The sequence below is a fragment of the Oncorhynchus gorbuscha genome, linkage group LG14 (assembly GCF_021184085.1).
Source record: "Oncorhynchus gorbuscha isolate QuinsamMale2020 ecotype Even-year linkage group LG14, OgorEven_v1.0, whole genome shotgun sequence".
NCBI lineage: Eukaryota > Metazoa > Chordata > Actinopteri > Salmoniformes > Salmonidae > Oncorhynchus > Oncorhynchus gorbuscha.
In genome coordinates, this window is record NC_060186.1 from 43947690 (window position 1) to 43974509 (window position 26820).

The following is a 26820-nucleotide window of genomic DNA, read 5'->3' on the forward strand; positions in this document are numbered from 1 at the left end:
CTGGAGAGCCTTACAGTTGTGGGCGGAGCAGTTGCCGTACCAGGCGGTGATACAGCCCGCCAGGATGCTCTCGATTGTGCATCTGTAGAAGTTTGTGAGTGCTTTTGGTGACAAGCCGAATTTCTTCAGCCTCCTGAGGTTGAAGAGGCACTGCTGCGCCTTCTTCACGATGCTGTCTGTGTGAGTGGACCAATTCAGTTTGTCTGTGATGTGTATGCCGAGGAACTTAAAACTTACTACCCTCTCCACTACTGTGAAATGATCAGAACAAGGGGGATTCCATTATAAAATGAATGAGAAACACCAGTCTCTATTCAAATTGTGCCATTACTTTATGAGATCATTATTTCTGTAAGGAGTTATAAAGAGTTGTAATTCTAAGTTGATTAGTTATTTGAATTTGTTTACTTTTGATTTAACATGGTGTTTTTGAGTCACATGTTCGGATGGGAAAATGACCAGTTCCCTGAGGTCCTGGTCTTTGGGTAAAGATGCATATAGAAGGGAAAATATAGGTTAATAAGGGATGACCGTGACTTCAAATGGATTGTGATATGTGTATTGCTGATTTCATTTTGTGTTTTTGTTTCAATACAAATTTCACCAGATTGGGTTACTGGAGTGTGGGATTCTTCGAGGGGTTAGGGTGCTAACTTCGTGATCTGGTAACTTTTCTGAGAGGTCGTCAGTAGAATAAGGGAGTTATCATGGAAGGTGACGTCAGATCGTGTCTTAATGGATGGTGCGAATCATTTGACCACAAACAGTGTGTGTATGTGAACCTCAAAACCCTCCCTAACCGGCTGAAGAAAGAAGACAGGAGTGCAATGCGACACTGACTTTTAACACTTCTATCTGAGTCCGAGCCATAAACTGGGGTGGGGGAGGAGTGCTGAGAGTGCGTGTGGTGTGAGCGTGAAGCTGAATACAACAGGTTACAGTGAAATGCTTACTTACAGGCTCTAATGAATAGTGCAAAAAAGGTATTAAGTGAACAGTAGGTAGCTGAAGAAATAAAATAACAGTAAAAAGACTATATATATAGCGAGGCTATATACAGGCTATATACAGTAGCGAGGCTATAAAAGTAGCAAGGCTACATACAGACACCGGTTAGTCAGGCTGATTGAGGTAGTACGTACATGTAGATATGGTTAAAGTGACTATGCATATATGATGAACAGAGAGTAGCAGTAGCGTAAAATTGAAGGAGGTTATAGGCATGGGCCATGTTAGTAGTAGCAGGGGTTACTTTAGTAGCATTGTTGGGATATCAGTTTATGAGGACTCATGTCACATGGCTTAGTAACTGGGAGACCGATGGGAGTACAGGGGAGGCTGTTATTCAAATGTCACAAATTAGTGATCGTGCCATAAGAGGAGAGTCTATGTTGTCAGGAAATGACCCATGTGTTGCAGTGTGTATATCCTCAGGTGAAAGTGTACATCAAGATACACCAGGCGGGGGTATTGGTACAGCATTGGTTTGGTCCACACACAGTACTCCTTACAGCACCTGCAGCGGTAAAGATTGTCATGTCTCTCCTTGGTGGGTGCATTGTTCTTACGTGAAGTGAGGTCTAGCTGCATAATTGGTGAGCTTGAAGACACCATGGCAGAGGAAATGGAGCGAAAGAGAGGGAGCGAGACTAGATTCCACTGTAAGACATGCAGATGAGTTGGGTATGGGAGCTACTTTAAGCATCATAGTTTGGGTTGGGTTAGCTGCTTTATTGGTTAATGCATCTTATGAAAGAGGATAGATGTTGGTGTAATTGTACTCTAAACAACATGTTTAAGGCATTCATGTGAAAGCATATACTGTACTGAGTTACCTTAATAAGAGGATGTAGGATTGTTGCAATGGAGGAGAATTGGGAACAAAGTGAAAATGACATGGCTTGCAAACACCTCTCGGAACCTGGGGCCGGAAAGGGGAAGACTGGGCGAAAGCATGAGAAGGCTTTTTAGGGATTTCATTTTTGTGGAATCCAGCAGAAAAGTATCCTGGAGACATAGAGTCAGGTGAAGAGGGAGTGGGAATTGTCATGGTCTCAGTCTTTGGTTTTCATGCATATATAATAATGCATAGCTTATCACATTGTTAATACTGTTATGTTTTGTGTGTTTTTGTTGCTTTCCAAGTCTTGTGCTATCACTCTCGTAGGAAACAGAAGGAGAGAGTGGAGAAACAAAAAGCAGCTCCAACTGACATGGAACAAGACAGCAGATTCAGCTGAAATGTCATTTTGTTGTGTGATTAGAGATGGAAATAAGATTGTGTATGGTGTGATCATAGTCCAGGCCATAAGTCTCCGAATTTGTAAACCTCCCGGTGGTGAAGGTTTTTTTTAAATCATTGTTCGTTCATTTATAATCATGTTTTATTTTTATTTTTTAAATTCATTTTCATTATAATTTTTTGTTCATTTATAAGTAATTTCTTGCTTTTTATTGCTTCTCCCACAACAGGGGAAGCCATGTCTGTGTCTGATTTACAGCTGTATCGACCCTTTGGGAAGAATTAAACTTGGTTAAGCTTCACTAGTGTCCGTGAGTTATTTACTCTGAAAATTAGAACCGAACAGTATAGATGTTTTCTTCAAATATATATATATATTGTTTTACCAATGATTTTTCTTGTTGGTTGTGGTTTTCAGAGGTCGTCACCAGAGAAATGCTCACTACAAAACCGTAGATCCAGTCTTTAGATGGGAGTGTTTATGCATCTTTGCAGGACAACTAACCAAAGCCTCAGTAAATCTGGGTCCAAAGGAAGTCCGTGAGAAGATATCGGACTGTGTTTTCTCTTTGCGTTGTCACATGTTGGGATTTCACATCTGCAAACCATTTTCAACAATATTCAGCTATTAACCTAACAAAAACTACTTCTGTCCCGTTTTCATCGCCTGGCTGATCTCATGACTGACTATCAACGTAGCTAGCTAGGTATCTAGTACTGTATCTGTGCCAGTAGCGTGCCCCCTATTTACACACTCGCAGTAGCGAGAGGAATTGGATTGAGGAAGTACATGCATGGTAGCGAATATGCTTGAGCTGTAAATTATCGCTTGAGTTCAACTAAATGGATTAAAACGTTCGGTATGACACAATTTCATGTGTACAACATCTAAAGACTATACTGGAGCAATAGAGCATTTGTTCATGTTTTTGGATGCCCCGGAACTCCAGAATGAGGCTGAGGATGTCAATTGCTGGTGGGGTAAGTTTTTCAACACCAAGTGAAATTCCCCCCCAAATTTCTGCACCCTTCTATGACATGCCATTTACATCAAAAATACAGATTAGGGTCCTAAATAGTGAAATTCTCCATTCACTCCAACATAATGTATCTTAACCGTTTTGTGGTTGGATGGCTTGACCTCCTTCAATCATTTTCATTGGACATTTCATTTCAACACTAAAGCAAGATGGCTGCACTTCTTTGAATCACATACATGAGGATTCTATTATCTTTGTCCACTTTGAAAGACAGTTTGCAATTAATTGATTTTTACCTAACTCTAGTAATGGCAATCCTTTTGTCCTATTATTCCTGCACAGAAATCAAGGACACTCCCTGCAGCTCTTCAAGATACAGAATGTCTTCTCTGAGGCAGTACAGCCAATCATCAGTGCTCCCTCTGCCAATGACCAGAAACCCCTACAACATGCCTACAATAAGTTCCTTCTGTACAGAGGACAATGTGTCAGAATGTATCTCATACATCAATCGGGTAAGAGACCTCAAATGTTTTAATTCATAAAAGATGTCACAATGATGTCATTGCAACCATTGTTGCCTGCTGGGTTCATGCTTGCTTTCATGTGTTAGATGCCAGTAGCTAACCGCTAAGCTGCATGTCTGATCCCATCCCTGATTTGCCTCTGCAGGAGGTATCCTCTCTGGGCTTTCCATTGCTTTGCACAGAGTCTAACAACGGTCCTGAACTGAATCTGGTGGCCGTGCTGAACAACGTGTACAACCTGCTCCAGCTGCACCGCCGGTGCCAGCAGACAGTGGAGGACATTGAAGTGGAGCAGGTCAAGTCCAACAGCAACATGGACTATCTGCAGCTCAGCAACACTAGACTGAAGGTTTGGCCTTGACTTACTCACTTGCTAACCTTCTTAGTTTATTATCCTTTATTTATTCTCTTAGTCCTGTCTATGCACATCAATTGCTGTTCAAAAGTGATTTACCCTTACGCAAACACATAACACATTATAAAGCATGGACATGTAGTTTTATTATGAATTCTAGCTTTGTAATTAACACCACAGTTTTTTATATATTTGTTTTTATATGAATCCTTATAGGATCAACTTGAACTCTCCAAGAGGGAAAACACTGGACTTCTTGAGAGAGAACGTCAGCTACAGCTGAAAGTGAAGAGCTTACATAACTGCCTGAAAAATGAAAAAGAAGAGGTACGCTTCGTTGATTTATATGGAAACTTGAGATAAGATTAGAATATCTAGTACCAGTCTATTTATTCCTAGAAAGGATTATCATGTAATAGCCTACTTGTATTGTTTTCGTGCCAGGTACAGAAACTTCAAAGCATCATAGCAAGCCGTGCCACTCAGTACAATCATGACATGAAGAGGAATGAAAGGGAGTTCGGCAAACTAAAGGAGCGCCTGAATCAGCTTCTGATCGACAAAAAGGATAAGAAACAAAGTAATCATTCAAGTTATGCTTCATCCTCTGATCGCCATTTTTTATTTAATACGTAAATATTTTCCTTTTCACCAAATGTTATGCATCATACAGTTGATATTGTGATGGAAGTTGACCGATGTGTAATTTCTCTATTCTAGCGTTTGAAGTATTGAACTACGTGGGAAGATCGGATGGGAAGAGAAGCCTTTGGAAAACTGGGAAGACTGAGGCCAGGTAACTATGTATACTAAACCAAAATATTAATTATGTAATAAATTCAAATCAGTCAATTTAAATAAATAAATTAGACCCTAATCTATGAATTTTACGTGACTGGGCAAGGGCGCAGCCACGTGTAAGCCTGGGAGGGTATAGGCCCACCCACTTGGGAGCCAGGCCCAGCCAATCCAAACACATTTTTTCCAACAAAAGGGCTTTATTGCAGACAGAAATGCACGTCAGTTTCATCAGTTGTCCGGGTGACTGGTTTCAGACGATCCTGCAGGTGAAGAAGCCGGATGTGGAGGTCCTGGGTTGGTATGGTTACACGTAGTCTGCGGGTGTGAGCAAGGTTGGACGTACTGCCTAGTTCTCTAAAACAATGTTGGAGGTGGCTTATAGTAGAGATATTAACGTAAAATTCTCTGGCAACAACTCTGGGGACATTCCTGCAGTCAGCATGCCAATTACATACTCCCTCAAAACCTGTGACATTGTGTTATGTGACAAAATGGCACGTTTTAGAGTGGCATTTTATTGTCCCCAGCATAAGGTGCACCTGTGTAATGAGCATGCTGTTTAATCGGCTTCTTGATATGCCACACCTGTCAGGTAGATGGATTATCTTGGCAAAGGAGAAATGCTCACTAACAGGGATATAAACACATTTGTGCAGAAAATATGAGAAAAATAAGCTTTTTGTACATATGGAACATTTCTGTGAGCTTTTATTTCAGCTCATGAAACATGGGACAAACACTTTACATGTTGTGTTTTTTTGTCTCATATTGGCACTCATGACATTACCAATTACTTCTATCCACAGTGAGCTGTTTTTTTGTTTTTGCTCTGTAGTCCAGCACTTTGGATTTGACAAGGATGTTAAAGTGCAGAGTGTCGGCTTTAATTTGAGGTTATTTTCTACCAAATTAGCGCTTTTTGTACGTAGCCCCCCATTTTAGGGGACCAGAAGTATTGTGACAAATTCACTTGTGTATTAAAGTGCATCAAGCTTGTGACTCAACAAATTTGTTTGATGCGTTTGCAGTTTTCTTTGGATGTGTTCCAGGTTATTTTGTGCCCAATGGAAATGAATGGTACATAATGTATTGTCATTTTGGAGTCACCTTTATTGTAAACACATCTACATTAATGTGGATGCTACCATGATTACGGATAATCCTGAATGAATCGTGAATAATGATGAGTGAGAAAGTTAGACGCACAAATATCATACCCTCCCCAAAATGCTAACCACTGTTATTGTAATGGTGAGAGATAAGCATGTCTTGGGGGTATAATATTTGTGTGTCTAACTTTCTCACTCATCATTATTCACGACTCATTCAGGATTATCCGTAATCATTAATGTAGAAGTGTTTAGAAATATATTCTATTCTTATTTACAATAAAAGTGACTGCAAAATCACACACTCCATTATTTACCATTCTATTGGGCACAAGCTTGAAGTAGTCATTGCATTTACATTTACATTTAAGTCATTTAGCAGACGCTCTTATCCAGAGCGACTTACAAATTGGTGCATTCACCTTATGACATGCAGTGGAACAGCCACTTTACAATAGTGCATCTAAATATTTTAAGGGGGGGGGGTGAGAAGGATTACTTTATTCTATCCTAGGTATTCCTTAAAGAGGTGGGGTTTCAGGTGTCTCCGGAAGGTGGTGATTGACTCCGCTGTCCTGGCGTCGTGAGGGAGTTTGTTCCACCATTGGGGAGCCAGAGCAGCGAACAGTTTTGACTGGGCTGAGCGGGAACTGTACTTCCTCAGTGGTAGGGAGGCGAGCAGGCCAGAGGTGGATGAACGCAGTGCCCTTATTTGGGTGTAGGGCCTGATCAGAGCCTGGAGCTACTGAGGTGCCGTTCCCCTCACAGCTCCTTAGGCAAGCACCATGGTCTTGTAGCGGATGCGAGCTTCAACTGGAAGCCAGTGGAGAGAGCGGAGGAGCGGGGTGACGTGAGAGAACTTGGGAAGGTTGAACACTAGACGGGCTGCGGCGTTCTGGGTGAGTTGTAGGGGTTTAATGGCACAGGCAGGGAGCCCAGCCAACAGCGAGTTGCAGTAATCCAGACGGGAGATAACAAGTGCCTGGATTAGGACCTGCGCCGCTTCCTGTGTGAGGCAGGGTCGTACTCTGCGGATGTTGTAAAGCATGAACCTACAGGAACGGGCCACCGCCTTGATGTTAGTTGAGAACGACAGGGTGTTGTCCAGGATCACGCCAAGGTTCTTAGCGCTCTGGGAGGAGGACACAATGGAGTTGTCAACCGTGATGGCGAGATCATGGAACGGGCAGTCCTTCCCCGGGAGGAAGAGCAGCTCCGTCTTGCCGAAGTTCAGCTTGAGGTGGTGATCCGTCATCCACACTGATATGTCTGCCAGACATGCAGAGATGCGATTCGCCACCTGGTCATCAGAAGGGGGAAAGGAGAAGATTAATTGTGTGTCATCTGCATAGCAATGATAGGAGAGACCATGTGAGGTTATGACAGAGCCAAGTGACTTGGTGTATAGCGAGAATAGGAGAGGGCCTAGAACAGAGCCCTGGGGGACACCAGTGGTGAGAGCGCGTGGTGAGGAGACAGATTCTCGCCACGCCACCTGGTAGGAGCGACCTGTCAGGTAGGACGCAATCCAAGCGTGGGCCGCGCCGGAGATGCCCAACTCGGAGAGGGTGGAGAGGAGGATCTGATGGTTCACAGTATCGAAGGCAGCCGATAGGTCTAGAAGGATGAGAGCAGAGGAGAGAGAGTTAGCTTTAGCGGTGCGGAGCGCCTCCGTGATACAGAGAAGAGCAGTCTCAGTTGAATGACTAGTCTTGAAACCTGACTGATTTGGATCAAGAAGGTCATTCTGAGAGAGATAGCGGGAGAGCTGACCAAGGACGGCACGTTCAAGAGTTTTGGAGAGAAAAGAAAGAAGGGATACTGGTCTGTAGTTGTTGACATCGGAGGGATCGAGTGTAGGTTTTTTCAGAAGGGGTGCAACTCTCGCTCTCTTGAAGACGGAAGGGACGTAGCCAGCGGTCAGGGATAAGTTGATGAGCGAGGTGAGGTAAGGGAGAAGGTCTCCGGAAATGGTCTGGAGAAGAGAGGAGGGGATAGGGTCGAGCGGGCAGGATGTTGGGCGGCCGGCCGTCACAAGACGCGAGATTTCATCTGGAGAGAGAGGGGAGAAAGAGGTCAGAGCACAGGGTAGGGCAGTGTGAGCAGAACCAGCGGTGTCGTTTGACTTAGCAAACGAGGATCGGATGTCGTCGACCTTCTTTTCAAAATGGTTGACGAAGTCATCTGCAGAGAGGGAGGAGGGGGGGAGGGGGAGGAGGATTCAGGAGGGAGGAGAAGGTGGCAAAGAGCTTCCTAGGGTTAGAGGCAGATTCTTGGAATTTAGAGTGGTAGAAAGTGGCTTTAGCAGCAGAGACAGAGGAGGAAAATGTAGAGAGGAGGGAGTGAAAGGATGCCAGGTCCGCAGGGAGGCGAGCTATGAATATGAGACCAAATACTTAACTTTTTACTACTTTAAAACACATAAGTGAATTTGTCACAATACTTTTGGTCCCCTAAAATGGATGGGACTATGCACAAGAAGTGCTGTAATTTCTAAACGGTTCACCCGATTTGGATGAAAATAACCTCAAATTAAAGCTGGTAGTCTGCACTTTAACCTCTGTCATTGTAACATTTCAAATCCACAGTGCTGGAGTACAGTGCCAAAATAACAAAACATGTGTCGGTGTCTTGGTTTGTGATTGTTAGCTTAACTTGTGTAGCATTTTAAGCATAGGATCTGGGATAGTGTATAGAAACCTCCAAATACATTTAAACTCAGTTTTTCACAATCCTAGTAAAAATGCCCCGTTTTAGGTCAGTTAGGATCACCACTATTTAAAAGCTGAAAAGGGATATGGCTATTTTAAGAATGTAAAATGTCAGAATAATAGTAGAGAGAATAATTTATTTCAGCTTTTATTTCTTTCATCACATTCCCAGTGGGTCAGAAGTTTACATACACTCAATTAGTATTTGGTAGCATTGCCTTTAAATTCTTTAACTTGGGTCAAACATTTCTAAGTTGGGTGAATTTTGGCACATTCTTCCTGACAGAGCTGGCACACACTTTTTCAGTTCAGCTCACATTTTTTTTAAAGTATTTAGGTCAGGACTTTATAGTGGCCACTCCAATACCATGACTTTATTTTCCTTAAGCAATTTTGCCACAACTTTGGAAGTATGCTTGGGGTCATTGTCCATTTGGAAGACCCATTTGCGACCAAGCTTTAACTTCCTGGCTGATGTCTTGAGATGTTGCTTCAATATATCCACATAGTTTTCCTGCCTCATAATGCCATCTATTTTGTGAAGTGCACAAGTCCCTCCTGCAGCAAAGCAACCCCACAACATGATGCTGCCATCCCCATGCTTCACGGTTGGGATGGTGTTCTTCGGCTTGCAAGCCTCCCCCTTTTTCCTCCAAACATAACGATGGTCATTATGGCCAAACAGTTCAATTTTTGTTTCATCAGACCAGAGGACATTTATCCAAAAAGTACGATCTTTGTCCCCATGTGCAGTTGCAAAACGTAGTCTGTTTTTTTATGGCGGTTTTGGAGCAGTGGCTTTTTCCTTGCTGAGCGGCCTTTCAGGTTATGTCGATATAGGACGCGTTTTACTGTGGATGAAGATACTTTTGTACCTGTTTCCTCCAGCATCTTCACAAGGTCATTTACTGTTGTTTTGGGATGGATTTTCACTTTTGCACCAAAGTACGTTCATCTCTACGAGACAGCACGCATCTCCTTCCTGAGCGGTATGATGGCTGCGTGGTCCCATGGTGTTTATACTTGCAGACTATTGTTTGGACAGATGAACATGGTCCCTTCAGGTGTTTGGAAATTGCTCCCAAAGATGAACCAGACTTTTTTCTGAGGTCTTGGCTGATTTCTTTTGAATTTCCCATGACGTCAAGCAAAGAGGCACTGAGTTTGAAGGTACACCTTGAAATACATCCACAAGTATAGCTCCAATTGACTCAGGTGATGTCAGCCTATCAGAAGCTTCTAAAGCCATGACGTCATTTTCTGGCGTTTTCCAAGCTGTTTAAAGGCATAGTCAACTTAACGTATGTAATCTTCTGTCCCACTGGAAATGTAATACAGTGTATTATATGTGAATTAATCTGTCTGTAAACAATTGTTGGAAAAATGACTTGTGTCATGCACAAAGTAGATGTCCTAACCGAGTTGCCAAAACTATTGTTTGTTTACAAGAAATTTGTGGTGGTTGGTTTTAATGACTCCAACCTAAGTGTATGTAAACTTCCGACTTCAACTGTGTATATATATATATATATATATATATAATTTTTTAAACCTTTATATAACTAGGCAAGTCAGTTAAGATCACATTTTTATTTGCAATGATGTCCTACACCGACCAAACCCAGACAACGACTCTGGGCCAATTGTGCACCTCCCTATGGGACTCCCAATCACGGCTGGTTGTGATATTGCTTGGATTCGAACCAGGGTGTCTGGTTGTGATGCCTCAAGCACTGCGATGCAGTGCCTTAGACCCCTGCGCCACTTGGAGGCCCACATCATCACATGCACTGAGAAAAGACTAAACACAGGTGAATTTCTTTATTTTTCAGACATGAGGGAGAGATGTATAAGACTCTACTGAACGACTACGACAGTCGCCACAAGGACCTATTGATGGAGAACGCAGAGTTAAAGAAAGTATTACAGCAGATGAAAAGGGATATGGTCACCATTTTGAGCCCCAGGAAACCTAGCCAAAGTGGCGAGAAACATGATGACAGTCTAGAACAGGTTTGTCTAGAAGTATTGTCTTTGTCATGGGTACCCAATATGCTGTACCGGATGGTGTATTTGGTATCTACAGTCCCCTCCATATGCGTGTGGACAGTGAGGTTAACATTTTTAAATGGTCTCTAAGCTAACATTTTTCATTTGGCTCTATACTCCCGCATTTTGGATTTGAAATCAAATGTCTCATTTGAGGCAACAGTACAGAATGTCACCTATTTATTTGAGGGTATTTTCACACATCTGATTTACCATTTCGAAATGAAGCACATTAGGTATCTAGTCCCCCTATGTGAAGTCATAACAATTTGGGCAAATTCACTATGACTCAACAAACTCGTTGGATGCATTTGCAGTTTGTTTTTGTTATGTTTTGGGTTATGTCAAATTGTAGAAACCTCTCTAGGATGACCAATGGAAACAGGATGCAACTAGGGTTGCATATTTTGGGGAATATTCAGGGGTGGAAACTTTCCGTGGGAATTTTATAGGAATATATGGGAATTAACAATGATATATGCAAATTTATATTAATACCATTTAAATGTAGATTTTTTTTTGCATTGGATATATTTACCGTATCATAAGTAGACATAATTGCAAATTATTAAATCCTTCCAATAGAAAAAAATAAATAATAATTGTTACCAATTGAACTTTAATTAAATAAGTTGACTCTTTGCATGGGATGATTTCACTGAACCACGAAAGAAAGGGAATATTGAATGATCCCCAATGATCCATCATATCTCCCCAAAAAAAATTCATCATACGTCTGTAAAATTATAGTCTAGAAACAAAAGCTTTGGTTGTCTTCCTCTCAGGCCTCCATGTCTTCTCACTGGACCTCAATGTCCACCTCTTGAACATCAGACTGAGACCTCGTCTTCACTGTCACTTTCCAACCTATTTGAGGATGGCTCGTTATCAGTCTCAAATTTGCCCAGATGGCCACCAATTTTTCAACCCTTGCATTGGTCAGCCTGTTGCGTGGTTTTGTGTGTGTTCCCAAATAAGGACCAGTTGCGCTCTGAGGCGGCTGATGTTGGTGGTATTTGGAGGATGATTGAGGCAACAGGAAAAAGAGCCTCAGGTCCACAAAGTCCCTTCCACCAGGTGGCTGATGAGATATGTTGGCACGACTGCCATATTGCACTTCCATCCCAAAGTCCTCACCAGACTGCAAAGAACCTTGGTCTCATCCAGGTGGCGAGACACAGTAGTGATGACACCATTGATCTCTGCACCAGACAGCGTGCTCCTGGCAGCATACTTGGGGTCCAACATATACGCTGCAGCGTGTATGGGCTTCAGGCAGAAGTCTTCACGCTTTTTGATGTATCCTCTGCCTTTTTATTTAATTTAACTAGGCAAGTCAGATAACACATTTTTATTTTCAATGATTGCCTAGGAACAGTGGGTTACCCCCCCCCTTCCCCCATGGGTGTTGCTGGGCAGCTTCAATGTGCTGCACTTTTTCTTCTCACTTTGCTTGGTGAGGTAGATTGCTGCTCTAACCTGATGACTTCACAAACCTAACCATTTCCTTGACTCTCTTGTAGAGTGTATCCACTGTTTTCAGTGCCATGATGTCCTTGAGGAGCAGATTCAATGCATGAGCAGCACAGCCAATGGGTGTGATGTGAGGGTAGGACTCCTCCACTTTAGAGCAATCATCCTTCATGTTCGCCGCATTGTCGGTCACCAGTGCAAATACCTTCTGTGGTCTGCAATGTAGAGACCGGTGTGTCTGTTGTCCCTTGTGTCTGTGCTCTTGTAGAATACTGGTTGAGGGATGGAGATGTAGTTAATTAATATTTGGCCCTCGAACAGTTTACCACCCATCAGAGATGGTTTGATTTGCTTGATCTTCACTTGAAATCTGTTGAACTCTGCATCCAGCATATGAGTAGATAAAGCATGTCTGGTTGGAGTGGTGTGTGCTGCGGGAAGAACATTCAAAACATCTCTTCCAATACACATTGCCTGTGAGCATCAGAGGTGAACCAGGTGAACAGCTCAAGCAAGACATTCATCAGCCATTCTCTGAATACGTTCCTCCATTGAGTCAAAAAACTTCTGATTCCAGGAAGACCGTGAGCTGTTGCTATCGATAAGGTGTCTGATTCATAATTTTCACCTCTGACCAAAGTCCCTCTACTTCTATTCTAGATTGCTTGTTGTGAGCGCTGAGGGAACTTTATGCACTTGGTCAGATGATTCTGCTTCTTTGTTGCATTCTTCACCTGTGATTCAGCACAGTATTTGTATACAGCTTTTCCTTCTACATTAGCTGCATATTCCTGTAAAACTTTGAAGAAAATGAGTTTAAAAAAAACAATAAATACAATTCCATGTACAGATAAATAGTTAAGCAGTTAGATTAAACAACTCCTTTGTAAGAGAAATGTTTTAAATCAAACATGTATGGAAACAGGTGAATTAACACTCCTCAGTTAATAGGCAAGCAAGCTAAAAACCCACATGGTAGCAAAAACTAACTAGCAGAAATTGTTAACAACGTAGAAATGATTTAAACACACTTTGCTGTAGGTTACTATTTACCAGTTAACAAAAAATCATGTATGTCGTATAAAATAGTTCACTGAAATTACTCCGGCATAGTTTTAAAACCATCTGCACACAAAAATAGCACACTATATAAAGGTGACTGCTTAATTAAATAAATTAACCAATTAAATAGTCTATGCCTGTTGTCACGACATCTCTCTGCAACAGACCAGCTCAGAAGAGGATGAGGTGTGTAACTCAAGTAGAGAGAGCCTGGAGCTGTCCTGTGAGCATGCAAGGGAACAGCTCACCAATAGCATTCGCCAGCAGTGGAGGAGACTAAAGAGCCACGTGGAGAGACTGGACAGCCAAGGTATTCTTTGTCACATACTACTCGCATCATCTCTAGAGGGCAGCCACTTGTGAGGTTTTGTTAGCCTCGTTTACTTACCACCGTAGAAAGAGGTCACTCAGGATGCACAGTTTTATTGTCTGTGGTATAGTTTTGTTATAAATAACATGAACAACTACCGGACTTTGAGTTGATTAAATGTCCACTTAAAGCTCAACTGAACAGTGATACAAATCGCTTGTTATAAGTAATGTCAGTCAGTTGATGGGTGGCCACTTTACTCTGTTATCAGCCAAATCAAATGAAAAGAGTCCAATAAAAGTGGTAGCCACTGTCTGTGAAACATGAAACAACAGACACCTCTAGTGGTTCTTTGAGGAGAAGCTGTTTTTTATTTGTATATTTTTCAAACCCAGACCTTCATTTTTTAAAATCCATTAGTTAAACCTATTATTACCATAATCATAAACAATAAACCATCTCAGAATCACTGGTAATGTTGTGACGTGATTCCTGTCCAGCATCCTTGGTAGGGGAGAGAGCCAACATGAACGCCATCCCCAAAGAGGTCCATGAAGAGGAGATGGACAGGCTGAAACTGGAGATCCAGCAGTATAAAGACTTCATCCACACGCAGCAGCAGCTCCTGCAGGTATACACTTAACTCTCTTCTCTATGATGCTGCTGGAGTTCAATACTTATTCAGTCTGGTTTGTTTTTAATTAATCTGGCTATTACACCTACAGTGTCTTATCTACCTCATTCTAGCAGACCTGTAATTCTGTCTACCTATTGCCTCAATAGATTGATCTATCAGCATAGACATTAAAGTAAATGGAAAATACTTCTTAACAACTCGAGATCTTGGGACTATAAGGTTCTATTTTACATTTTTGTCAAAAATGAGTTCACATATAATTGATCTTTTAGATGTGTTCATGTCTGTGAAGTTAGATTTTAGAAAGAGTGCATTTTAAGTGGGAAGAAAATGACAAACTACAAAATTATGAGGTTCTGTCTGCAATCCAATCACAAGCCTGAACAAATACAAATGGACCAATCAGAACACGTCTTTGCTATCTCCTTCTATTATGGTCTTGTCTAGTCAGTAATAATGGCACGGAAAGCAAAAAAAAAACACTTGTCAGAAATCTTAAAGTAAATGATGTTGTCTGGTGACAGTAATTTGTTTGATCATAAATGTTTATTGTATTTGATGTGTTCTGACTATCATTTACGTATTTGAATAGTTTGTTTTCTTAACTGAACATGTGTAATTCAGAAGTGTCAGATAGAACCTTATGGCTAAACTCAAATGGCGTAAGGTTCTACTGCGATTGCACCCAACTAAAAATGTTTTTTTTTTCACCTTTGTTTAACCTGGTAGGCCAGTTGAGAACAAGTTTTCATTTACAACTGCGACCTAGCCAAGATAAAGCAAAGCAGTGCGACAAAAATAACACAGTTACCCATTGGATAAACAAACGTACAGTCAATAACACAATAGAAAAAATCTATATACAGTGTGTGCAAATGTAATAAGATTAGGGAGGTAAGGCAATAAATAGGCCATAGTGGCGAAATAATTACAATTAGCATTAACACTGGAGTGATAGATGTGCAGATGATGATGTTTAAATTCCGGTAAAATTGCAGAGCGCGAAATTCAAACTGCAGAATTATAGAAATTTAACTTTCATAAAATCACAAGTGTAATACATAAAAATAAAGCTTAACAACCTGTTAATTTAGCCGCTGTGTCAGATTTGAAAAGGTTTTACAGCGAAAGCACACCATGCGATTATCTGAGGACAGCGCCCCTTCATACAAAACCATGAAAACCCTATTTCAACCAGGCAGGTGCGACACGAAAGTCAGAAACAGCAATATAATAAATGCCTTACCTTTGATGATCTTCTTCTGTTGGCACTCCAAAAGGTCCCAATTACATCATAAATGGTCCTTTTGTTCGATAATGTCCTTCTTTATATCCATAAAAACTCAATTTAGCTGGCGCGCTTCAGTCAATGATCCACCCAGTTTCCCTCCATCAAAATGCATACAAAATGAATCCCAAATGTTACTAATAAACTTTTCCAATCAAGTCAAACAAAGTTTATAATCAAGCCCTAATACTTAAATAAACAATCAAATTTAAGACTGAAAATCGTTATTGTTTTTACCGGAGGAAAATACCAAAGAATGCGCTCTCATTCTCGCGCTTGGAAACACTACAACCAAAATGGGAGCCACTTAGAAAAACAAACATTTCTGGCTCATTTTTCCAAAAACCAGCCTGAAACTCTTTCTAAAGACTGTTCTTGTGGAACCATCGGAACTGCAATCTGGGAGGACTTCGCCTTATAATAAAAGTGACAGTCATTGAAAATAGTGGTAGGCTGAATTTGTTTTTTGTTTTTGGGGAGGGGGGCCCTCGTGGTTTCGCATGCCATATCAGTTCTGTTATACTCACAGACATTATTTTAACCGTTTTAGAAACTTTAGAGTGTTATCCAAATCTACCAATTATATGCATATCCTAGCTTCTGGACCTGAGTAACAAGCAGTTTACTTTTGGCACACTTTTGATCCGGACGTGAAAATACTGCCCCCTACCCAAGAAGGGTTAAGTAGAGATACTGTGGTGCAAAAGAGCAAAAATAAATAACAATATGGGGATGAGGTAGTTGGGTGGGCTATTTACAGATGGGCTGTGTACAGGTGCAATGATCGGTAAGCTGCTCTGACAGCTGATGCTTCAAGTTAGTGAGGGAGATATAAGTCTCTCGCTTCAGTGATTTTTGCAATTCGTTCCAGTCATTGGCAGCAGAGACCTGGAAGGAAAGGCGGCCAAAGCAGGAGTTGGCTTTGGGGATGACCAGTGAAATGTACCTGCTGGTGCGCGTGCTATGGGTGGGTGCTGCTATTGTGACCAGTGAGCTAAAATAAGGCGGGGCTTTACCTAGCAAAGACTTATAGATGACCTGGAGCCAGTGGGTTTGGCGACAAATATGAAGTGAGGGCCACCCAACAAGAGCATACAGGTCGCAGTGGTGGGGTGTATATGGGGCTTTAGTGACCCAACGGATGGCACTGTGATAGACTACATCCAATTTTCTGAGTAGAGTGTTGGAGGCTGTTTTGTAAATGGCATCGCCGAAGTCAAGGATCGGTAGGATAGTCAGTTTTACGAGGGTATGTTTAGCAGCGTAAGTGAAGGAGGTGTGTTGCGAAATAGGAAGCTGATTCTAGATTTAATTTTGGATTGGAGATGCTTAATGTGAGTCTCAGGATTTTTATACTCTGCAACTTTAGGACCTTTATGGGTTATGAAAGAAGAATCCACTACAAAACAGATCTGGGATGTGAAAACATTGATGCTTTAATATCTCAGAACTTTGCTTTGCACCGATAGAACATTATAGTCCTAAGGTCACGAACTGCTACCTCACTTGTCAGTAATAATCAGTTGTAATTCTCCCACCTAATCCTCAGTCTCCACTGCTCTGTGTGTTCTGTTCTCACAGCAGCAGCTGAACTCCCCATGTGACGATGAGACAGCCTCGCTGCTCAACGACTGCTACATGCAGGAGGAGAAGGAGCGCCTCAAGGAGGATTGGAAGTCATTTGAAGAAAAAAGGAAGAACTTTGAGGCAGAAAGGAGGAACTTCACAGAGGCAGCCATAAGACTGAGCCACGAGGTACAGAGAGTGTACAAGAGGACAGATAACTTATAAATTTGATTACTTGCAATTTCATTAATTATTTTATTTCAAAGTGAATTATTCAGGCTAATATTCAAACATTTGTCCTGCAGAGAAAAGCATTTGAGGAGGACCGCGCCACATGGCTCAAACATCAGTTTTTAAACTTGACCCCATTTGGAGACCAAATAAAGCCACAGATGTCAGAGTCTCAAAGTGCCTTATCAGGATGTAAGTAATCAGCTCCTCCTGAATACCATCAGCACCAAGCTGGAGGACATGGTGGCTCTTCCTTCATATCAGTCAAATCAAATAGAAAGCATTTGTCTCTGAACATTTCATAAAGCGACCTGCACCGAAATTCCCAAAAGAGAAAGTCTACTGTAGGGCACATTGGTGGAATTGGTGAAAACTGTTTTGTCTGATTGTTGACACATCATGACTCATTTAATATCTTTTGCCAGGGGCTGAGTCAGAGGTTAGGCCTGTGTCGACTCCAGCAAAGTTAAATAAATCACTATCCCACACGGCTTTCTCCACATCCAGAGCCTCCCCAGCGAAGACGCCATCCACGGCAGATCTGTATCGCACACACCGCCTTATCCCAGAAAAAAGGTACCCTACACATGATTTAGATATTGATAACAGGTACACGTTACAGTGCAGCACTCAACACAATTGCAAAACGAAAACAAACTAATTGCAAAAGGAAACTAACAAAGCAGAGCTTAAATCAATTGAAACAACCGTCTCATACATATGTAGATAGATGTCCTCTGTATGCACTGACTGTTTGTTGCTCTGGTTTAGAGGAACTGCTAGCTAAATAACTATAATGTCAAGAATTCAAGACTTTGCTCTGGATGGGGATGAAGACGTAATGCTGTATAAAATGTTCTTTCCAGCCCAAGCACAATCCACCCAAAGCAAGACTCCAGCATCCTTCGCAATGGTGACGTTCCTGCCCAGCTCCGACACGTGAATGGAGGAGCAAATTGCAGAGCATACACATTCACTGGAGATAGAAATGGCTCCATTTAAACACAGGGATAGACACCTTGGCCTTTTCCCATGACAATCCATGCTCTTAAACCATTCAATATCAAGTGTAGTATCAAAGGTAGTCAGGCACACTTAAATGGAATTGCCAAACACAAGATATATTTAGTTCTTGTTTGTAGAACTTTATCAAATAAAAATCTATAATTTAACTAGACAAAAAGGACCCGGACAGACGAGGCCCCTGTCTGTGTTTTGATAGAGCCATAATATTTTGGCTGCTGAGTGGCTCATTGTAAATGACAGGGACAAATTAGTGTGGTTTTTAATGTAATGTTGGTGTTTGTAGAAGTCGTTTTGTATATATTTAATGTCAAATGTCTTTGTTGTATTACCTTTTTGTTAAGGTCATGTAGTTTTATAAAGTTGAATGTTTATCCGTAGGCACTCTGTAAGACAGCGTAATGTATTTATCATGGTCAACATTGTTTCCCCCTTAAATATTTGATAGCATCTTAGAATGTACTTTTATTTCAATGCTGCTGATACACCAAAGGCAATAAGATATATTAGTTCTGTCAATTTCATAAATACATTTAAATTGTGTCTTTCTCCGTGATTGTGGTGTTGATGACAAAACAATATTGCTCAAGTCTATTGTGTTTAGTGTTGTTGACGCAGCGCACGGAACAGTCACAGCGAGACGGATGCACTTTAACTGCATATATCACTTTGAATGTGTTTTCTGCATTGATTTCTTATTTTACAATTCACCATGAAAAGTGATTGCCATTAGATTGCTGTTGTTAGAGGGCTATAATGTATCAGAGACCATCTTTGAATGCACAGTTGGATTTATTACAATTTGAATGGTCAAGATCTCAGTGATGTGAAATTATGTATTTTCTGTTAGAAAGGTTACATAGTATCTGCTCCACCAGAGCTCTAAGCACACTGCACAGAGCAGCAACAGGCCACATGGGCTTCTGCCTTCTCCCTCAGGTCCACACTCTAATCATAGATGCTGCTCAGACCTTCAGAGCGGTTCAGGTTGGAATCTGTAATATGAAAGAAAGTAAGAAATCAGTATTTTTTGAATACGTCACATACAGTATGGTGTCTTCAGTAAAACAGTTGTCCATTCTAGATTCACTGACTGCCAGGCAGTGGAATTGTGTAGGTGGTCCTCACTGGGAGGCAGACAGTGCAGGACATGCTTAACAGTAGCATTTGGACTTCTTGCCAACAACAATCACCTGCTTCTCCAGCTTCAGACTCAGGATTCATGTAACATTCGGAGATAGAGAGGTACATTAATAATGTTAACTAAATGAACTGACATTTGTTAAAGTGATGCAACATCGGCAGTTCTCGGAAGAAAGCACCCAAGAATGGGCAAAGCTGATTGGGCTCTGGAGGCCACTAGGTGTACCGTACTCCTGTCTGACTTCCCCATCAGCCTTTCCACAGATTCAACAGGTTTGTCCCTTCATCCAGTCCACAACTTGAAACTGGGTCCCAAAATCATGTGATTTAAAACTTCTCTTGCTTATGATTTAGTACCCTTTAAAAGCACTAACCTTTTGGTGACATTTGGTTGGGGGACACCACTTAATTTTAAAGTGAATTTCCTGCAATTCTATTTTGCCGTGGGGCGGAGATGTTTTAGTTTCACATCTGAATCCTAGGTTTCTTCCTTGGTTCCTTCCTTTCTATGGAGTTTTTCCTAGCCACCGTGCTTCTACATCTGCATGCAAATCAAATGTATTTATATAGCCTTTCTTACATCAGCTGATATCTCAAAGTGCTGTACAGAAACCCAGCCTAAAACCCCAAACAGCAAGCAATGCATGTGTAGAAGCAAGGTGGCTAGGAAAAACTCCCTAGAAAGGCCAGAACCTAGGAATACACCTAGAGAGGAACCAGGCTATGAGGGGTGGCCAGTCCTCTTCTGGCTGTGCTGGGTGGAGATTTTAACAACATGGGCTTAATGTGCATATATTCATAAATGACCAGCATGGTCAAATAATAATCACAGTAGTTGTCGAGGGTGCAACAGGTCAGCACCTCAGGAGTAAATGTCAGTTGGCTTTTCATAGCCGATCATTGAGAGTATCTATACCACTCCTGCTGTCTAGAGTTGAAAACAGCAGGTTTACGACAGGTACCACATCCGGTGAACAGGTCAGGGTTCCATAGCCGCAGGCAGAACACTTGAAACTGAAGCAGCAGCACGGCCAGGGGACGGGACAGCTAGGAGTCATCATGCCAGGTAATCCTGAGGCATGGTCCAAAGAGAATTAGAGAGAGCATACTTAAATTCATGCAGGACCACCGGATAAGTACTCCAGATATAACAGACTGACCCTAGCCCCCCGACACAAACTACTGCAGCATAAATACTGGAGGCTGAGACGGGAGGGGTCAGGTGGCCCCATCCAATGATACCCCCTGACCGGGCCAAACAGGCAGGATATAACCCCACTCACTTTGCCAAAGGACAGCCCTCACACCACTAGAGGGATATCTTCAACAACCAACTTACCATCCTGAGACATGGCCGACTATAGCCCACAAAGATCTCCGCCACAGCACAACCCAAGGGGGAGCCCCAACCCAGACAGGAAGACCACGTCAGTGACTCAAACCACTCAAGTGACGCACCCCTCCTAAGGATGCCATGGAAGAGCACCAGCAAGCCAGTGACTCAGCCCCTGTAATAGGGTTAGAGGCTGAGAATCCCAGTGCAGAGAGGGGAACTGGCCATGCAGAGACAGCAAGGGCGGTTCATTGCTCCAGTGCCTTTCCGTTCACCTTCACACTCCTGGGCCAGACTACACTCAATCATAGGACCTACTGAAGAGATGAGTCTTCAATAAACACTTAAAGGGTGAGACAGAGTCTGCGTCTCTCACATGGGTAGGCAGACTATTCCATAAAAATGGAGCTCTATAAGAGAAAGCCCTGCCTCCAGCTGTTTGCTTAGAAATTCTAGGGACAATTAGGTGGCCTGCGTCTTGTGACCTAGCGTACGTGTAGGTATGTATGGCTGGACCAAATCGGAAAGATAGGTAGGAGCAAACCCATATAATGCTTTGTAGGTTAGCAGTAAAACCTTGAAATCAGTCCTTGCCTTAACTGGAAGCCAGTGTAGGGAGGCTAGCACTGGAGTAATATGATACTTTTTTTGGTTCAAGTCAAGATTCTAGCAGGCGTATTTAGCACTAACTGAAGTTTATTGAGTGCTTTATCCGGGTAGCCGGAAAGTAGAGCATTGCAGTAGTCTAAACAAGAAGTACCAAAGCATTGATTAATATTTCTGCATTATTTTTGGACAGAAAGTTTCTGATTTTTGCAATGTTACGTAGATGGAAAAAAGCTGTCCTTGAAACAGTCTTGATATGTTCGTCAAAAGAGAGATCAGGGTCCAGAGTAAAGCCGAGGTCCTTCACAGTTTTATTTGAGACGACAATACAACCCATCAAGATTAATTGTCAGATTCAACAGAATATCTCTTTGTTTCTTGGGACCTAGAACAAGCATCTCTGTATTGTCTGAGTTTAAAAGTAGAAAGTTTGCAGCCATCCACTTCCTTATGTCTAAAACACAGGCTTCCAGCGAGGGCAATTTTGGAGCTTCACCATGTTTCATTGAAATGTACAGCTGTATGTCATCCACATAGCAGGTGAAAGTTTACATTATGTTTTCGAATGACATCCCCAAGAGGTAAGATATAAAGTGAAAACAATAGTGGTCCTAAAACTGAACTTTGAGGAACACCGACATTTCCAGTTGTTTATCAAACCATCCACAGAGACAAACTGATATCTTTCCTTCAGATAAGATCTAAACCAGGCCAGAACTTGTCTGTGCAGACCAATTTGGGTTTCCAATCTCTCCAAAAGAATGTGGTGATCGATGGCATCAAAAGCAGCACCTAGGTCTAGGAGCATGAGGACAGATGCAGAGCCTCGGTGTGTAGCCATTAAAAGGTAATTTACCACCCTCAACCTCCACTTTCTATGATGGGGTCTAAAACCAGACTGAAGCATTTCGTATACATTATTTGTCTTCAGAAAGGCAGTGAGTTGCTGCGCAACATCTTTTTCTAACATTTTTGAGAGGAATGGATGATTCGATATAGGCCGATATTTTCTGGGTATCACGCCCTGATCGTAGATTGCTTTGTATGTTTCTATTTTTTGTTTGATCAGGGTATGATGTGGGTGGGCATTCTATGTATGTCTAGGTTTTGTATTTCTATGTATTTGCCGGGTATGGTTCTCAATCAGGGACAGCTGTCTTTCGTTGTCTCTGATTGAGAACCATACTTAGGTAGCCTGTTTTCCCACTGTTAGTTGTGGGTGGTTATTTTCTGTTTAGTGTTGATTGCACCTTGCAGAACTGTTTCGGCTATTATTTTGTATTCAGTGTTCAGTCAGTTAAGCTATTAAAGATTAACACGTACCCTGCTGCACTTTGGTCCAATGACTCTTCTTCTTCCGACAAAAGCTGTGACATTGGACAAAGGTTTGGCTTTTTCAAGAGAGGCTTTACTACTGCCACTTTTAGTGAGTTTGGTATACCTCCCTCCGGTGGATAGAGAGCCATTTATTATGTTCGACATAGGAGGGCCAAGCACAGGAAGCAGCTCTTTCAGTAGTTTAGTTGGAGTATGGTCCAGTATGCAGTTTGAAGGTTTAGAGGCCATGATTATTTTCATCATTGTGTCAAGAGATATAGTACTCAAACTTTTGAGTGTCTCCCTTGATCCTAGGTTCTGGCAGAGTTGTGCAGACTCAGGACAACCTGCTTTGTAGGAATACGCTGATTTAAAGGGGAGTCTGGAATTTTCTTTCGAATGATCATGATCTTTTCCTCAAAGAAGTTCATGAATGTATTACTGCTGAACTGAAAGCCATCCTCACTTGGGGAATGCTGCTTTTTAGTGAGCTTTGTGACAGTATCTGAAATACATTTCAGATTGTTCTTATTTTCGTCAGTTAAGTTGGAAAAATAGGATGATCGAGCAGCAGTGATGGCTCTTCGATACTGCACAGTACTGTCTTTCCAAGCTAGTCGGAAGACTTCCAGTTTGGTGTGGTGCCATTTCCGTTCCAATTTTCTGGAAGCTTGCTTCAGAGCTCAGGTTTTTTCTGTATACCAGGGAGCTAGTTTCTTGTGACACGTGTTTTTTGTTTTTAGGGGTGAGACTGTCACCAAAAAATTAGAATATTGTCTGATATGACTACAAGGTCCGATAGGAACTCAGTGAGGAACGCTGTACATGGCCCAGGGAGCCTGTAAACAGTAGCTATAAAAAAGTGACTGAGTAGGCTGCATAGATTTCATGACTAGAAGCTCAAAATACAAAAACATTTTTTTTTTTTGTAAATTGAAATGTGTTATCGTAAATGTTAGCAACATCTCCGCCTTTGCGGGATGCACCGGGATATGGTCACTAGTGTAACCAGCAGTTGAGGTCTCATTTAATTAACACAGTAAATTCATCAGGCTTAAGCCATGTTTCAGTCAGGCCAGGTCAATATTATGATCAGTAATTAGTTAATTGACTATAACTGCCTTGGAAGTGAGGGATCTAACATTAAGTATCCCCATTTTGAGATGTGAGGTATCACAATCTCTTTCAATAATGGCAGGAATGGAGGAGGTCTTTATTCTAGTGAGAATGCTAAGGTGAACACCGCCATGTTTAGGGGAGTTAGAGCCCTGTCTATGTTCGTAGATAAGATGAGAGCACCCCTCCAGCTAGGATGGAGTCCATCACTCCTCAACAGGCCAGGCTTGGTCCAATTATCTACAAATTCTATCTTTTGGGAGGGGCAGAAAACAGTTTTCAACCAGAGATTGAGTTGTGAGACTCATCACTCCCCCGAATTGTTGTGAGCTCATCACTCCCCCAAATTGGGAAGGGGCCAGAGACAATTACTTGATGCCGACATCTTTCAAGCTGATTTACACACTGAAGCTATGTTGCGCTTGGTGACCTCTGACTGTTTCATCCTAACATTGTTGGTGCCAACATGGATAACAATCTCTCTACACTCACCAGTTTTAGCTTTAGCCAGCACCATCTTCAGATTAGCCTTAACATCGGTAGCCCTGCCCCCTGGTAAACAGTGTATGATCGCTGGATGATTCATTTCAAGTCTCATACTGCAGGTAATGTAGTCACCAATGACTGGGGTTTTAAATTTGTCAGAGCTAATTTATTTTTTATTTTACCTATATTTAACTAGGCAAGTCAGTTTAAGAACAAATTCATATTTTCAATGACGGCCGAGGAACAGTGGGTTAACTGCCTGGGATTTGAACTTGCAACCTTTCGGTTACTAGTCCAGCACTCTAACCACTAGGCTACCCTGCCGCTAATGGTGGAAGCCTCAGCGTCTCAGACCCCGTAACAGGAGGAGTAGAGACCAGTGAAGGCTCGGCCTCTGACCTGCTGCTTATTGGGGAGAACCGGTTGAAAGTTTGTCGGCTGAATGAGCGACACCGGTTGAGCATTCTTCAGCATTTCCCTAACCGTAAAGTTGTCAGGTAGCAAAGTAAGGTTAGCAACAAAACGCACAGCAATACGTAAACAGCATTGCTTGCTGTTTGGTGTTGTAGGCTGGGTTTCTGTATAGCACTTTGTGACATTGGTTGATGTAAAAATTGCTTTCTTAATACATTTGATTGATTGATTGACAGATTCGCACCCACTTTGAGATCTAAATATATATGTCACCTTGAGCGACAGGGAGAGAGAGAACTCCATGGCCAGACCCTGGTCTCTTCACCATGATATACTGTCTGCTGTGAATTAAGTATCATTCATACAAATCTTAACCTTGTGACCAATTCATACATCTGTTGGTTGTCATGAACATCCAAGAGGATAGACTTTGCTATAAAATGCTGTGTCTCAAACCAGCTCATTGAGTTTTCAGTGATCACCTCCAGGGGTGATTACCGACCAGCTCCATTACTGCACTAATAAATAATCAAGTTTGATTGCTGTACTAAAAGACTCCTTTTGATTGCAATAATTCCACCACACCTTACCAACACATGCAGTGTCCTTTGCTCTGTTGACCAAATCCTCCCCCTTTCTTTTTTCTTTTCTTTCTGAGTAGCCCACACAGCGCTCCCCATCCCAGTAAGGATGTGTCTGTCATGAACACCCTGCGAGACGCAACTCGGCTCATGACAACCCCTTGCAACAGCAGTCGCGGTTCTCTTGAAGGAGTCAATGCCCTTAGGCACGACAGGGATTACTTGAGCAACCAATGGCAGTGGCTCAATTCATCCAGACACGTAGCAATCACCCAGTGCTGAAACAGACATCAACAGAAGTCCCAGAGTTACCACCGCTATCATAGAGGACATAAGACCCAATAACTGCATGCACAAGGGAAAAGGCACTGAGTGCCCCAGCTGAAACCGTGCCAGACAGAGCCAGAATGCAACCCTCTGTTGAGACAAATGCATGATTCAAAACCGTGTCCAGAACGAGACCCAGAAACTGAATGCACCGAGCCAGAGTCAAACAACTTCTTTTGTGATTCATTGTGAATCCCAGTGACTGAATATAGTAAACCAACATAGCTGCGTGGAGCTCTACATGTTCCCTTAAGTCCGCTACGACCAGCCAATCGTCCAGATAGGCCAATACTCTGATCCCCTGGCACCGCACTGGTGCCAAAGCCACCTCCACCACCATAGAAAAGTTGCAGGGCGATAGGAAGATGGGGAGGATGTTCAAATGAGATTTGATAGAAGCATTTCATATTGCCTCCAGACAATTGTTGTGTGTAATAGCACATGCATCCTTCAGATCTATGGAGGTGAACCAATCGTTCGGACGCACCAACTGCAATGGAAGTGTGAGCATTTTCAATATTCAACATTGAGGTGTTTGTTTAAAACACACAAGTCCAGGATGGGATGCAATGTTCCACCACTCTTGGGTAATAACAACTACTGACTGTACCAACTGCTCTGTACTTCTGACTAGAGGTCTTCACGGATCCACCTTCACCCGAATACACAGGACCCGAGCGGATCCGGATCCAGAATGCTAAATAATGTCACAGGTCTGGGTCGGATCTTATATGATTTCTACGAGTTTCGGGTATGTGTAATTTCAATTGACTTGTCCGGAAGGTCCCATACAGATCCGAACATGACTGCTGCATTAGAGAGAGAGGTGGAGAAATTGCATAATTTATGCATATAATATGCTGCTGCTCTTTGCTTTTCACGAGAGTGGCGTGTGTAGCTTGTTGTTGTTGGCCAATCATAAGCCATCAAAGCGGCAATAGGATACAGTCCTATAGCCTCAGTGTGGGGCAAAAGTGAGGACATATCTAATCAATGGAAGATGTGAAAAGTGATCATACTTTATCACTCAGATATGAACAATGATGCTAGTTTGCAACAGCTTTTGTTTCAATTCAACCCAGGATTCAACTAAAAACAGACAATACAATAAGCTTAGGGTTTCAAACTCTGGG

General features: G+C 42.1%; 1 protein-coding gene across 5 annotated transcripts in view; it reads left to right on the top strand.

The window, feature by feature from the left end:
• Window positions 1-18907, top strand: part of LOC123994958 (afadin- and alpha-actinin-binding protein-like) — a 29756-nt gene extending 10849 nt beyond the window's left edge. The window contains exons 4-17 of one of the 5 annotated variants that reach the window (XM_046298107.1): window positions 2146-2553; window positions 2661-3223; window positions 3565-3737; window positions 3895-4098; window positions 4321-4431; window positions 4549-4684; window positions 4825-4900; window positions 10558-10738; window positions 13475-13619; window positions 14120-14250; window positions 17126-17299; window positions 17416-17533; window positions 17767-17917; window positions 18208-18907. In XM_046298107.1, coding sequence (XP_046154063.1) covers window positions 3118-3223; window positions 3565-3737; window positions 3895-4098; window positions 4321-4431; window positions 4549-4684; window positions 4825-4900; window positions 10558-10738; window positions 13475-13619; window positions 14120-14250; window positions 17126-17299; window positions 17416-17533; window positions 17767-17917; window positions 18208-18343 — 1842 coding nt within the window. In that variant the 5' untranslated portion in view covers window positions 2146-2553; window positions 2661-3117 and the 3' untranslated portion in view covers window positions 18344-18907. Of the gene's footprint in view, window positions 1-174; window positions 2554-2660; window positions 3224-3564; window positions 3738-3894; window positions 4099-4320; window positions 4432-4548; window positions 4685-4824; window positions 4901-10557; window positions 10739-13474; window positions 13620-14119; window positions 14251-17125; window positions 17300-17415; window positions 17534-17766; window positions 17918-18207 lie in introns of those variants that run through there. The other 4 variants (XR_006831756.1, XM_046298109.1, XM_046298108.1 and 1 more) reach the window with 4 other exon arrangements.
• The last annotated feature ends 7913 nt before the right edge of the window (window positions 18908-26820 follow it).